The 13,184-nt window shown below is 39.1% G+C and overlaps 1 protein-coding gene across 8 annotated transcripts in view; it reads left to right on the top strand.

Annotated features, from left to right (window-relative positions):
* atad2 (ATPase family AAA domain containing 2) overlaps nt 1-13,184 on the top strand; it is a 29,815-nt gene that overhangs the window by 4,957 nt on the left and 11,674 nt on the right. For 6 of the 8 annotated variants that reach the window (XM_088999701.1, XM_088999696.1, XM_088999699.1 and 3 more), the window contains exons 7-16: nt 2,263-2,451; nt 2,546-2,690; nt 3,001-3,111; nt 5,359-5,467; nt 7,149-7,264; nt 8,070-8,244; nt 8,424-8,512; nt 9,651-9,810; nt 11,987-12,077; nt 12,981-13,158. In XM_088999701.1, coding sequence (XP_088855827.1) covers nt 2,263-2,451; nt 2,546-2,690; nt 3,001-3,111; nt 5,359-5,467; nt 7,149-7,264; nt 8,070-8,244; nt 8,424-8,512; nt 9,651-9,810; nt 11,987-12,077; nt 12,981-13,158 — 1,363 coding nt within the window. The remainder of the gene's footprint in view (nt 1-2,262; nt 2,452-2,545; nt 2,691-3,000; nt 3,112-5,358; nt 5,468-7,148; nt 7,265-8,069; nt 8,245-8,423; nt 8,513-9,650; nt 9,811-11,986; nt 12,078-12,980; nt 13,159-13,184) is intronic. The other 2 variants (XM_088999698.1, XM_088999697.1) reach the window with 1 other exon arrangement.

The raw sequence follows: 13,184 nt of genomic DNA, 5'->3' as shown, positions 1-13,184 counted from the left end.
CAGGTGTGCCGTGTGAAACTATCCAATGCCCATTTTTCAAATTTAAAATTTTACAAACATTTATTAATCATTTTCTGCCAATATTATGTCATTGTCCTGTGTCTGTGCTGAAAAGACTGGGAGGATAATTTAATATTTGTCCGTGTAGCAACACGTCACTGATTGCCTCTTTCCTGTGAGATGGTTCGTGGTGTGCCGCAAAAAAATTCAAATGTAAAAAAACGCGCCCTGGTTCTAAAAAGATTGAAAAACACTGAGGACTACTGAGGAAAACTTCACACTACGGCTAAGCTTTCCAACAAGCATGCAAAATTACAATGACAGACAGAGGGAGACAGCACATCAAACCAAGCTGTTTGCTAATAAGTGCATGTGATTAGTAGATGACACAAAAGAAACATGAGGAAGGGAACGAAGATGAAGGACAGGAAGTTGGGGAATTGCGAGCCAAACACACTGACGAACAGCTATGTGTCTTTCCATGGCACGCACATCTGCACAATAGCAGGGAATCACAGGGAGAGGATTGGTTATGGGAGAACCAATGAAAGGCTTGAAAGGATGTGTCTTAATGAAGAGGGGAGAAAAACAAGGAGTGTCATTTGAATATAAAACATCTGTCAGTGGATCTAATGATGTGATACTTTATATCCACATGTTTACTGTGTTGTCTCCATAGATTTTGACAAGTACAATTGTCTTAAAAACAATTGCTTTCTTACCCTTCAGACTTTGTTCCAAATCCATATATACATTATTTTGTTAGAGGCAGAGCCATATATTAACTTCACATTGATAGGGCATCTGTGGGTTGTTTTTTGGCTTTCCGCAAAACGTGCATACAACCTCACACGGTATCCAGTCATACCATGTCTGTCCATCGGATCAGCTCTCCAGTCCGCATCACTGATTGCCCGGTGCAACATCGTTCCCACTTTTCTTGTGACAGAAAATACTCTGATTTTGTTTGTGTTTCTGAAAACCAAAACATGTTTTGGGACTCTTCCTGTCGTGCTTTTTCTGTTAGAATCTGACTCCGGCCCACCATTAAAGAAGTGGAAAATTATGTGCGCCAGACAGGATAAAGTTGGGGGATCATTAAGTATTGAAAATGGTTTGGTCTCTTTGGAGATTAAAGGACAAGTTGTGTCCATAATTTGTAAAATCACTTCAAATGACTTCTACTGAGCGTATTTTACAAAGATTCCACCGCATATCCGTAGCTATATTTTACGTTTTAAAACTTGCGCTGAATATGCAGGAAGTCTTGTTTTCGAGTTGATGATGATCCCCACTTGACGCCACGCCCCCTAAACGAGAAAGTGACAATGCATTTTTCTGTACTTTGGTCTGAAAACTTTGTGTTGATCCGTGTTGATGGCGAAATTAGAATGAAAACACATAAATAACGCGATGTGAATCGTTATGTGTTGCACCAAGACAACTATTTGATATTTGCTGACACAAATTCCTAGCAGACAAATCAGCCCATTTCGAACAGAGCTTGGGCGCCATCTTCTGCATTTTCTGGGTGCTACATTGCTGTCATTGATGGCTCGAATTGATATGGGAGGACTCCTTTAATCAATTGCAAACATTTATGCTTTACTCTTCAGAACTATTTGAATCATTCATAACTGGATGAGTAATAACAAAGCTTCTCCGAATCTGAAGCCATTGTTTTGATTCTCGAGCAAGGCAAGACGTCTTTGCGTGACGTCACAAACTCGGAGCGGGACTTTCCGAAAATCCACAATTTGCAGTTTTAGCACACTTTAAGTCATTTTTATTGGTGTTTTGCATTTTACTAAAAATATCAGCCTGTGTATTTTGGGTCAGTTAGGAAACAAAAAAATGGTGTAGGTTGTCCTTTAAATGTCAATGGTTGAGGAAACATGCCAATCTTGCAGTCTCCTGAAAAGTGATAATTTTGGATATGCAAGAATTCCACCCAACATAAGTGACACCACAGGGTTTCCAAGTGAGTGCTACATGTAAAAACATACCGTACTTAGAACAATTGCACAAGAAACCATGTTTTTCCATGCAGCAATCAAACTTAATACAAAAGTAACATTGACAGCCTGCACCTACAACTTTTCAAACTATTTGCTAAAATTAATTTTGAATGCCCGCTATGGGTAAATGTATGGTTGGGAAACTACAGTGTGGATTAAATAAATGAGTCATCATTTCTGTTCAAGAAAATCTGAAATAACCATTCCTAAACCTTGTTCCTTTATTCTCACATCGGGCGTGAAGATGATCGTGAAGAAGATGAAAATGAAGATGATGATGATGACGAGGACGATGATGATGATGATGATGATGACGATGAGGATGTTGAGGATGACATTGAAGATGATGAGGATGTTGTTGATGAAGACAACCAAAGACGTTATGAATTTAGACAGCGAAAAAGTGTAGTTCCTTACCAGGCACCACAAGATGGTAACTTGTTTTAACATGACCTTTTAATATAAATAAACTTGATGGACCAACATGTTAATCTTTCAAAATCTGTTCTTTATTATCATTGTGCCAGAGCCAAGAGAAACGAGAGAAACCAGAGTATCCAGAAAACGCAGCATGTACTTTAAGGATCACCCATCCTCCACCAGACGTGGATTTACCTTTGACTCCACAACCCCTCAGAGTTCCTTCAACAAGAGGACCAGCAGGTCAGTGAAGTAAGGGCTCACACTAATGTGTCTACACGCTAGTTGTTTGACTGCTACTGTCCTGTCAACATGTAAAATCTTTTACTGCACCAAATTCATCAATGCATGTTCAATTACCACAATTCTCTAATTCTCCCATTAGAAAAAGTACTGAGAGGTAAGATTCTTCCGACATGTCTGTTTGTAATCTGTTATTTAATGACTTGAAAAACTCACCATACTTGACAAAATATTTTATCACTTAAGTACATAGTTCATCACAATGGTAATCACCGTTGGTTTGATTTGATGTCCAGTTTTTCCCCACATCTCCTGACAGGAAGAAACATGCCCTCCATGCTCGTGACTCCACATCCACTTCAGAAGATGAGACGTTTCAAACGAGGAGGCGTAAAAGCAAAAGTAAGAGCAGGAGCAGGTCTGTCACCAGGTAAGAGATGAGGCACAACACAAATGTAAATGCTCAATGGTCATCTTTAACTAACCAACTCAAGTCATATTGTCTTACTCAGCATTAAGTGTTTGCTCTTCCTGTTCTGTGATTTAACAAATCATATTCTGATTGGAATTATCTTCTGTTGCACTATGAAGAAAAAGTAAGGGATATTTGGCTTTTAGGCGAAATTAATGGAAAATGTGAAAAATATTACGCTAGAATGGTATATCATGAAAGTAAGACATGATGTAGAAAGTCACTGGATCCATTTATTTCCTCATCTCAGAAATAAAAGTAAACAATGCTGAATTCACCACAGCAAAAATTGTAAATGTGTCAATAACTCTTCATGTGCCCTCGAGCATAGATTACAGCAGGACAATGATGTCTCATGCTGTTCACAAGCCGATTTATCTGCTCTTGCTTAGTATCCCACGTTTCGAGAAGGGCAGCCCTCAGGTCATTGAGGTTCTTGGGCAGCGGTTCCCAACCTTTTTTGCCCCACAAACCGGTTACGTTTTTTCTATTTTCAGGGACTAGCCTTTAAGGTTTGACGGATAAATCTTATAAAAAACACAAAATACTGTAATATGATATGAATTGCATGAAAGCAGTTCTTTTCTGAGCATTATAATAAACAAGAAACATGAAACATGCTATATGGTCGCAACACTCTGGTTACAATGGTAATGTTCGAATGTGCCTTCCAAATCAGATACACCGCAAATACAATGTGCATGGAAAAACCCAACCCACCAGCAACGCATATTATGCAGTGTGGGAATGGTGCATGCCCTTGGAAAATCTGATTTTAAGAGAGGTTCTTGATACTGTATTAAAAGTAGGCGTGTTTCTTGTAAGTGCAGGCTCCTGCTGTCTCCTGACCAATCATTTTCCCCTGCCCAAAAAACTTTTCCAAAGAGATTTGTTTTTTTCCCCAATTTAGCTAGCTCCCGTGTTTCATTTTAGTGGTTACCTTACTGAGAAGCGTGACTTGAGCTCTGTCAAGAGTGACATACTATGGACCAGAGACGCCTAAATGTTTTGGGCCAAATATCTATTTTTTGATCTACTCTTCTGAGATTGAGATTGACGTGTCACCGTGCATGCACGCACTATAATACTCTCATGCCATGATGAGCAACAGCCATAGTGACCTCTAAAGTTGTACGAAATAGAATAATAAAGGAGACATAAGAGTTTGACTTTGTTAAAGAGGAAACCATTGGCTACCTCAGTGAGAGACCTGCTGCACATGCATGCAACACACTTTTGCAGCCTCTTAACTCTCATGGTTCACGCATACCATTTTAAAATGCTTCTCACGACTCCAGGTTCAAATTATTTTCAAGTGTCATCAGTAAATGGTACACAAAATGAACTTTTACTGAATAATAATTAAAGCTATATCGTAATAGCTCTGATCGCTACCTATAAATTCAGCCTGCTGAGCGCTAATAACTTCTCGTGACCCACGTACCCAGCATCATAAGTAACTTGTGACAAGCTTTATTTTATTACACTTAAAAAAATGGGGTGATTAGAATGCAATGTGCAAGGGCAAAAATGTGTTACTAACATTGCACAGACACCATTTTTTTACACTCTACACGACTTGTGATTGACTTGAGACCAGGCCACATGCTACCGGTCAATTGCGATTGACGTAATGGGCACCCTTGCTGTAGACCAGGGGAGTCCTAACTCGATCTTAAAGGCCCACTCTCCTGCCTGTTTTCCAGCTCTCCCAGGAGCAATGCACCCGTTTCAAATCATCAGCACTCTTTTGATGCTGCTTCATAGCTGGCTGATGAGCTGATCATCTGAATCGGGTGTGTTGCAGCTGAGTCAGATAGACAACAGGCAGGATAGTGGAACTGCAGGCCTGGAGCTGGACATACTGCTGTAAACAGGTGGAACAGAATCTGGTAATTTGTCAAAATAAAACGTTTCAAAATGAATAAAACGGGAAGTTTATTCTTTGTGCGGTCCTGTACCAAATGACCCATGGACAAGCACCAGTGTTGTAAGGCGATGAAATTTGCCGTTAAGCTCCTATAGAGAATAGAAACTTGCAAAAAACACTGAAACATTAAACAGTTAGGTATGTGAATTCCAAAGCTTAGAGAAGGTCACGTTAAGTTATTTTGCATTGTAGGCCCATCCTGAAATTTCACCTTTCAGCCAACTGTCCCCTTTGTGAAAAATTGTTCATGTAATCTGCCTTTTTTACCTCCACAGATGTCTGCCTATGAACATTATGAAAGAAGACTTGCTGGGAATTCACAAAGATCGCATGAAAACTGGAGCAAGTCTCGCGGATGTTGACCCCATGCAAATAGACAAAACGGTGAGAAAATGAGGCAGCAATGTAAATATTTAAATCCCTATAAAGGACCCATTCTTAAGATCAGAAAGTGTATCTGAGGCTGAGGTTTTTAAAACAATATGGAAACAGCACACTCAAAAAGGAGTAACTGGTTTCAAAAGTTTAAAAGTGACCGGACAAGTGTGGATCCAACAGAAGGAGAAGGATGTCCATCAGTTACTCCTTTTTGAGTGTGCTGTTTCCATATTGTTAAAAACCTCAGCCTCAGATACACTTTCTGATCTTAAGAATCAGTTCACTGCACTGTTCTTCACTGGTGTATTCTGCAAGCACAGCGGCCATTTGTACTGACTGAAACTCGAGTAACAATTGATCAAATAAATCTACTGCGATGCATCTGGGCTGTGCCATTTACACATTTTGACAACTTTGTAACGCCACTGCCCCAGCACCGGCGCATGTCTATTACGATTGCTGCATCTTACTACATAATCTGCGCCACATATGACATACCTCTGTTAAAATCGCTAAAGAAATTAATTTTGTTGCATAGCAATTGAAAACCTCATTTTCTTTTAGAGGTTTTAACTTTCGTCGTGATGCTAAATTAGATAATCGAATATTCATTTACCCATGGTGCATCGCAGTATTTACATCGAACGACATCGACAAAGATGGTTGCAATATGGAGCGAGAGAACAGGAGTAAAACTCTAAAAGACGTGAAAAACAAGCAGCAAACATATTTTCTTTTTTTTAAGAAACAACGGAGGGTAGTGACAATTCGTTTCTGCAAACTGCTGTTAATGATTTGAATTTCGTGGCTTATGTGAGTGATTTCAGAGCTGTTGCAGCACGTTGGAAATCTTAAAAGCAAAGAAATTTGTTTAAGTAGTAGTAAGTCTGTTCTCTGACTTTCTGTAATACGGTAGAACAGGGGTGTCAAAGTCATTTTTTTTGCCGCGGGCCACATTGTAGTTATGGTTTCCTCTCGAGGGGCGTTATAAATTTGGGGAAGCCATTAGAATGTTTAATCCCCTCCACATATTACATATGGAGCGCACAACTTTTCCAGATACATCCCTGAATCTGAACGGCTTGTGATCAGGTGACACAGACTGTAGGTATGACTGTTAAACTTGAGCACATTTTTTCATAAAGTACTCATAAGTTACGATTTACCACTCACTTGCAGTTTGTGAGTGGATGGTTGATGATGCAGAGGAGGAATGTCTGCCTACCTGGCAAAGGCTTTCTATTCATGGCTAGCATAAAAATAAATTCGCTTTTGATTCAGCTTGAAATATCCTGGCAGTGGAAGATTGTGTTTGTTGTTATTTCTTCTTTTGTTGATGTGTCAATCATGTCATTGATCATTTAGCAAATTATGGAATGACAGCACATCACAATGCAAAATATTGTCTGCTCCGATCCAGCCGATCAGATCAATGCAAAGTCTACATTTAATTCGTCATTTAATTGACATTTTTACCCAAACTTTTTACTCTATACTATATTTTCAAGCAAAATGTTTATGTTCTTGCTCTTAAAAGGATGCATTTTAATAATTTTTTTGCTCCAAGATCATCACTAAGTCAGAAAACTAAATACCGGTAATATTGTTTGTTGTGATAATTGCGTGAAAATTGTGTTAAACATGACAGGCCTTCTGATATCTGGGACTTATAAAAAATATGACACAGGTGCGCTTTGACAGTATTGGTGGTCTCAGCAAACACATCTCATCCCTGAAGGAGATGGTGGTGTTTCCTCTACTTTACCCAGAAGTCTTTGAGAGGTTCCACATACAACCACCCAGGTAAACAGTATTCACATCTACACAATGATATCACATAGCTCAGAGGTTATAATATTACCCTGAAGTACATTTTTAGCAGATGCCCTGTATTGACTACACAAGTGACTACACAATGATATCACATAGCTCAGAGGTTATATTACCCTGAAGTACATTTTAGCAGATGCCCTGTATTGACTACACAAGTGCCCAACCTTTTTGACTAAATACGTACTTTTCTATCAACCAATCTGCTGCAGTCGACCGCAGAACTGCACATATGTAAATACACTTAGACACGCATGCCAGGATCAACAGCCATCACAGCCCCGAAAATGAAAGAAAGAAAAGTAATGTAGACACTACATTTTTTTTGGAACAAAATCACTACCTTTGTAGAGGAATAGGATGAACGAGCGTGTTTATCATAGCTTGTGTATCGTTTTAAAATGTCTGCTATTCCCAGTCCTTTTGCACCCTCTGAAATTAAACAAACTGAGTTTAATAAAAAACCTTTATGTGAACGTGAGACCGATAGGATGAAATGAAACATGGAATAAGTTAAAAATATGTATGTTTTATGTGAATGTGAGACCAATAGGATGCTCAAGGTGCAATGTGCTTGAACACAAAAGTATATCATATTCAAAACATGCACATCGACACAAATGTTTTTGTTATTCTTATGTATTTATTTTTATCCTAATCTACACCCTCCCACCCCCTGATCGACAATGGGACCAGTCTGCAAGATCTCAAATCATGAGCTTGATCAATCATAAACCTGCTCATCATGTTTTGTTTTATTTTTTTGGGGCGCCTGCAGAGGCTGTCTATTTTACGGTCCCCCGGGCACTGGGAAAACCCTAGTAGCTAGAGCATTGGCCAATGAATGCAGTCAGGGAGAAAGAAAGGTGTCGTTCTTCATGCGGAAGGGTGCTGATTGCCTCACAAAGTGGGTTGGAGAGTCTGAGAGACAGCTACGCCTTCTGTTTGACCAGGTGAATAAAGAGCATAAAACATTTTATTTCAGATACTGTATTTAATGTTTGCTCAAGCTTTGCTCATTACAATTAAAATCTGCTTTATTTTATTTAACAGAATGATGTTTCTTCACCGTTTTCCACTTTAAAAAAGCTTTAAAAATGCTTTCATTCTGACATGCATTTTTCTAATCCAGGCATACCAAATGCGGCCATCAATCATTTTCTTTGATGAAATTGATGGTTTGGCTCCGGTCAGGTCCAGTCGACAGGACCAGATTAACAGGTGAGTTATTGCTCTGGGATGGCAAGAGTACAGTACATCTGTGAGAATTTAATTTAGTAATGCCAATCATTGCGTGTTCTTGCTTATCTCAGGGGTTTGATTGGTGGGTTTAGGTCAGGATTTCTCCACCTCAAAATCATGAGAACGTGCATTCATTGACATTAACGTTTTAGAAAAGGACCTAAAAGAAGAGCCAAAACACCTTAATTGTGAAATGAGGTTTTGAAAGACTTGTCAACAATCTATATAACTACGTATGTTGAACATATATTTGTGATTTACGGTACTACATCTCCACAAAATATCATGAAACAGTATCCATTATCTTCATGGAAACTGCTTCAAGACATGTTATCGTACCGTAATTTTGGAATACTGTCAACTGTTTCTTTGAATTTGATGTGTTTACCTTACAGTAGATTATGTCAATAAAACACAAGGCAATACATCCGGATTGAAATAGCACTTTCACCATAGCTGCAGCTGGAACAAAGTATTTTACAAAACTACTAAAGTTAAACAATAAACAACATACAATAAAAACAGACAGCCATGCAATCTTAACCACTTTTTCCTCATGTTTTGTTGAAGCAGTTGTAGATGAAAGAGAAGAGAAGTGCCCTTTCCCAATAGATCAGAAATGTCATGCTCTATGTGTGCACCTGTTGGCTACAAGCTAAGTTTGAAAGTAAACGGGAAGCTGTAGCACGCATTGATGAAAATGAAACATTGGTTCACTTCTCCTGTCTCATGGAGACAGTCCAACAGTGCTGTCGTCTACACTGAACAAAATGGTGCTGTGAAAAATGCTGCACATTACAGGTTCAAAAAAACCACAAGTGCCTCATCCAGCACCGATTGTCAAATGGCAATGACATTCCTCACAATAAAAATCTGGACTGATACTTAAACGCTGGCAAGATGCCAGAGCTACCAAGCACAGATTTTTCTTTAGTGAATGTCATGGTAAAAAAAAATGTACATTGAGTCCACACGACATAAAAAACATGTGGTAAAATGACACAAAACATGAATAAATTAAGGCTCTTGAAGGGCACTGGCAGACAGATGCCAACAAGGGCACTGTTGTCGAAAAAAAAGACAGGCTTCTGATCAAATCTTTCACTTTTGTGTATAGTTCCATTGTGTCAACACTTCTGGCTCTTATGGATGGATTGGATGGCAGAGGAGAGATTGTGGTTATAGGTGCCACCAACAGACTCGACTCCATTGATCCAGCTCTCAGACGCCCGGGCCGCTTTGACAGAGAGTTCCTCTTTGGCCTTCCTGACAGAGAGGTACTGGCATGCTTAAAAGACAACTGACGTCTCCGGACAAGTTGTGTCCATAATTTGTAAAATGGCTTCAAATGACTTCTACTGAGCGTATTTGACAAAGATTCCACCGCATATAGCTATATTTTTCGTTTTAAGACTGAATATTCAGGAAGTCTTGCTTTTGAGTTGGTGACGAGTTCGTACGTGACGTCACTAAAGGACCGCCCCATGACCATAAAAAAGACGCATTGTAGCGGTCCTTCCATCACGTCAATGTATTTTGCTGTACTTGTTTGGTCTGGGGACCTCGTGTTGCACCCAAAAGCCGCCAGAAGGCCAGAAGAGGGCGACCAAGTGCCATATAAGGAATTTATCAGCCTGTGGAAACGGAGGTGGCCACAGCAGGTTGCCATTTTGTGCCTCTTTTTGTGTGAGATTTCTTCCCAATGTTGCCTCAAAATGGCACAAATACATTCTTTAATCGATTGCAAACAAGTATGCTTTCCTCTTCAGAACTATTTGAAACATATTCATAACTGGATGTGTAACAAGAAAGCATATTCTCCGAATCTGAAGCCATTGTTTTGATTCACCAGCAATGCAAGACGTCTTAGCGTGACGTCACGAACTGGGGGCGGGACTTTCTGAAAATGCCCAATTCGCAGCTCAATTTTTTGCAGATTTTGGTCGTCACTTTTTTGTTTTTTAACACATCAGAAAAACTTTTTATAGCATCTAAAATACCCAAAACACGCAGTATTATATTTTTATTCAAATGCAAAACACCAATAAAAATGACTTCAAGTGTCCAAAATCTGCAAAAAATTGAGGTGCGAATTGGGCATTTTCAGAAAGTCCCGCCCCTAGTTCGTGACGTCACGCCAAGACGTCTTGCATTGCTGGAGAATTAAAAACAATGGCTTCAGATTCGGATAATATGCTTTCTTGTTGAGTCCACATTGCTGCTAAACAAAAATAAATCTCAGAATCTTGTTTTTCAAGCACATGTGAGATTGTATTTCATTAAAAATGTTCATGCCATGTGATCCATAAAATTAAATTTAAAGTGAAACTTGATCAAAAGCTAAAGTTAGTGAAATGGAGATGTTCTGTACCTCGAACAAATTGAACAAACAGACAGTATGAGATTGTCTTTGCTGTCGGCAGGGAGCTCAGTTATCAATGAACCCACCTAGTGTTCGCGTCTCCAACTGAAACTCAACTTTCTGTGGTCCATTACAAATTTTTAAATATTTCAGGTAACATCAGACAAACATTCTCTTTTGCATGCCGCGCTTTTCGGTTGGGCCTCGAATACACCCCTCAGTCGACATTTTTAGACCTAACCAACTTCCTGCACAAACAATATGTACTTCTTTTTTTTCTCCATGGACTGAGATAACTAACTTTACTCAAGAGCATTCTCATCACAGCACAGTGGAGGCACATTCTGTATTTTCAGTTAATACTGATAATACAGAATGGGGCCTTGATTCTCTGCTCCACTGTGTACAATCTGTCAGAGCACACACGGCCGAGGTGAACCAAGCATACAACAAAATGAAACTTGATCATAATAACTGTTTGTCTCGTCACCAACTGGTCACTCATCTTCTTAATCCCTGTTTTGTGAAGACTGACCCAGTCATTTCACAGATGGGGTGGAGAAAATGGTTCAAAGGAGGCGACCGTACCTCTTTTTGTTTAACATGAAAATTCAGTGAGCTATATCTCCCAAACCCCTGCACTAACTCATCTAAAGTTGAGATTTTGTGTTGTGCCATCAATATCAACATGTATAGCAAATGTCATTAAAGTTAAAATTCCTCTGGTTCAACTCACTTGAGCTTGTTTATTGTCAACATAACTGATAGTTGACTACTGTGTCACCAAGCAGAGGTGAAAATACAGTGGGCCTAAAATTGAACTGTGGGGCACATATGTGACTTTTTGAGTGTTGGAAAGTCATGTATCCAAATTTACCAGATCATACCATTTTAGGCCATATTGCCCAATCCTACTTCTGGGTTGTACATTTTATGTCAGTGATTTCTTCCAGGCCTAATACTTAAATCGTTGTCATGTATCAAAGTGAAATGTACAGATACTGGTGTTTGAATGTACCAAAATAATTGTCTGATAAACACTGGAAAAAATACTCATGTACTAAATGCTATGATATCATTTTGTCTGGCAGGCTCGGAGGGACATTTTGAAGATCCACACCAGACTCTGGACACCTCCTCTCTCTGACAATTTTGTAGAGGAGCTGGCTGATAAGTGCGTTGGTATGTTTACAAATGTAGACATTGTAAAAAAAAATGTCACTGAACTTTTATGACGCAAAACTCCAAAATCAATGTGTCAGTGAAGATCTCATTTGCAGTGTGCTGTCTGTCAATACACATTCCTATGTTTTGCTTAAATCAGAATCATATTCAGAAGCATAAAACCTTTATTCGTCCCAGAATGGGGAAATTTGCAGTCCTCAGCAGCAATTTGAAAGGGGGTGGAGGGTGAAAGGATAGAAAACAATAAATAAATAAAATAATAAATAAAATAATAAATAAATAGTGGTTTCTAAAATTATTGTCTTAATTTCCTGAAATACGGGTAATAATCAGAAAATTAGAATATCGTAAAAAACATTCATTATTTTGGGTAATTCAACTTAAAAGGTGAAGGTGTCAGATTTTTCACTTCTTATCCAAGATGCTCCTTTAGTGAACTGAGCATCTTGGATAAGAAGTGAAACGTCCGACACCTTCAAAGAAGTACAGATGACGGCTGAAGAAACCTTTTCATCGATGGACCACTCCTGTACGACTGAGTGCTTACACAGACGTATTGTATAACACAGTATCACTCATTGACTTAATGATGCTTTCCTACAGCAACTATTATTGGATCTGATACATTTCACAGTGACATTAAACCACACCCATTAATTTGCAGCAGCTAACGTAGAAACTCATGAGTACAACTCATACTGTACATACATTCGGTGTTACTTTTGGGGAAGTATATGCTATGGGCTACGAAAACCAACAAGTCGTATTGCTGGAAGTGGCCCGTTTGCTATAATTTATATATCCCTGTTGGAGGTATAGCATTTGAGAGCAAATATAAAATGTTTTGTTTTTATAATTGACTCTTGTGGTCAGCGTAAAACAATTGTCTTTCACTTGTAGGCTATTGCGGAGCGGACATTATGGCGGTATGTTCGGAGGCAGCACTGTGCGCACTACGTCGCCGCTATCCACAGATTTACTCCTCATCACAGAAACTGCAGCTTGATGTTGATTCTATTGCAATCACAGCGAAAGACTTTGTGTCTGCCATGTCTAAGATGGTGCCTGCTGCACAGAGGTATCGCCACTAATGAAATCTGTTTC

This window comes from Hippocampus bargibanti, linkage group LG06 (genome assembly GCF_051943395.1).
Source record: "Hippocampus bargibanti isolate YZ-2025 linkage group LG06, ASM5194339v1, whole genome shotgun sequence".
NCBI lineage: Eukaryota > Metazoa > Chordata > Actinopteri > Syngnathiformes > Syngnathidae > Hippocampus > Hippocampus bargibanti.
Note: the sequence above shows the minus strand (reverse complement) of the source record. Positions and strands in the feature narration are given on the sequence as shown.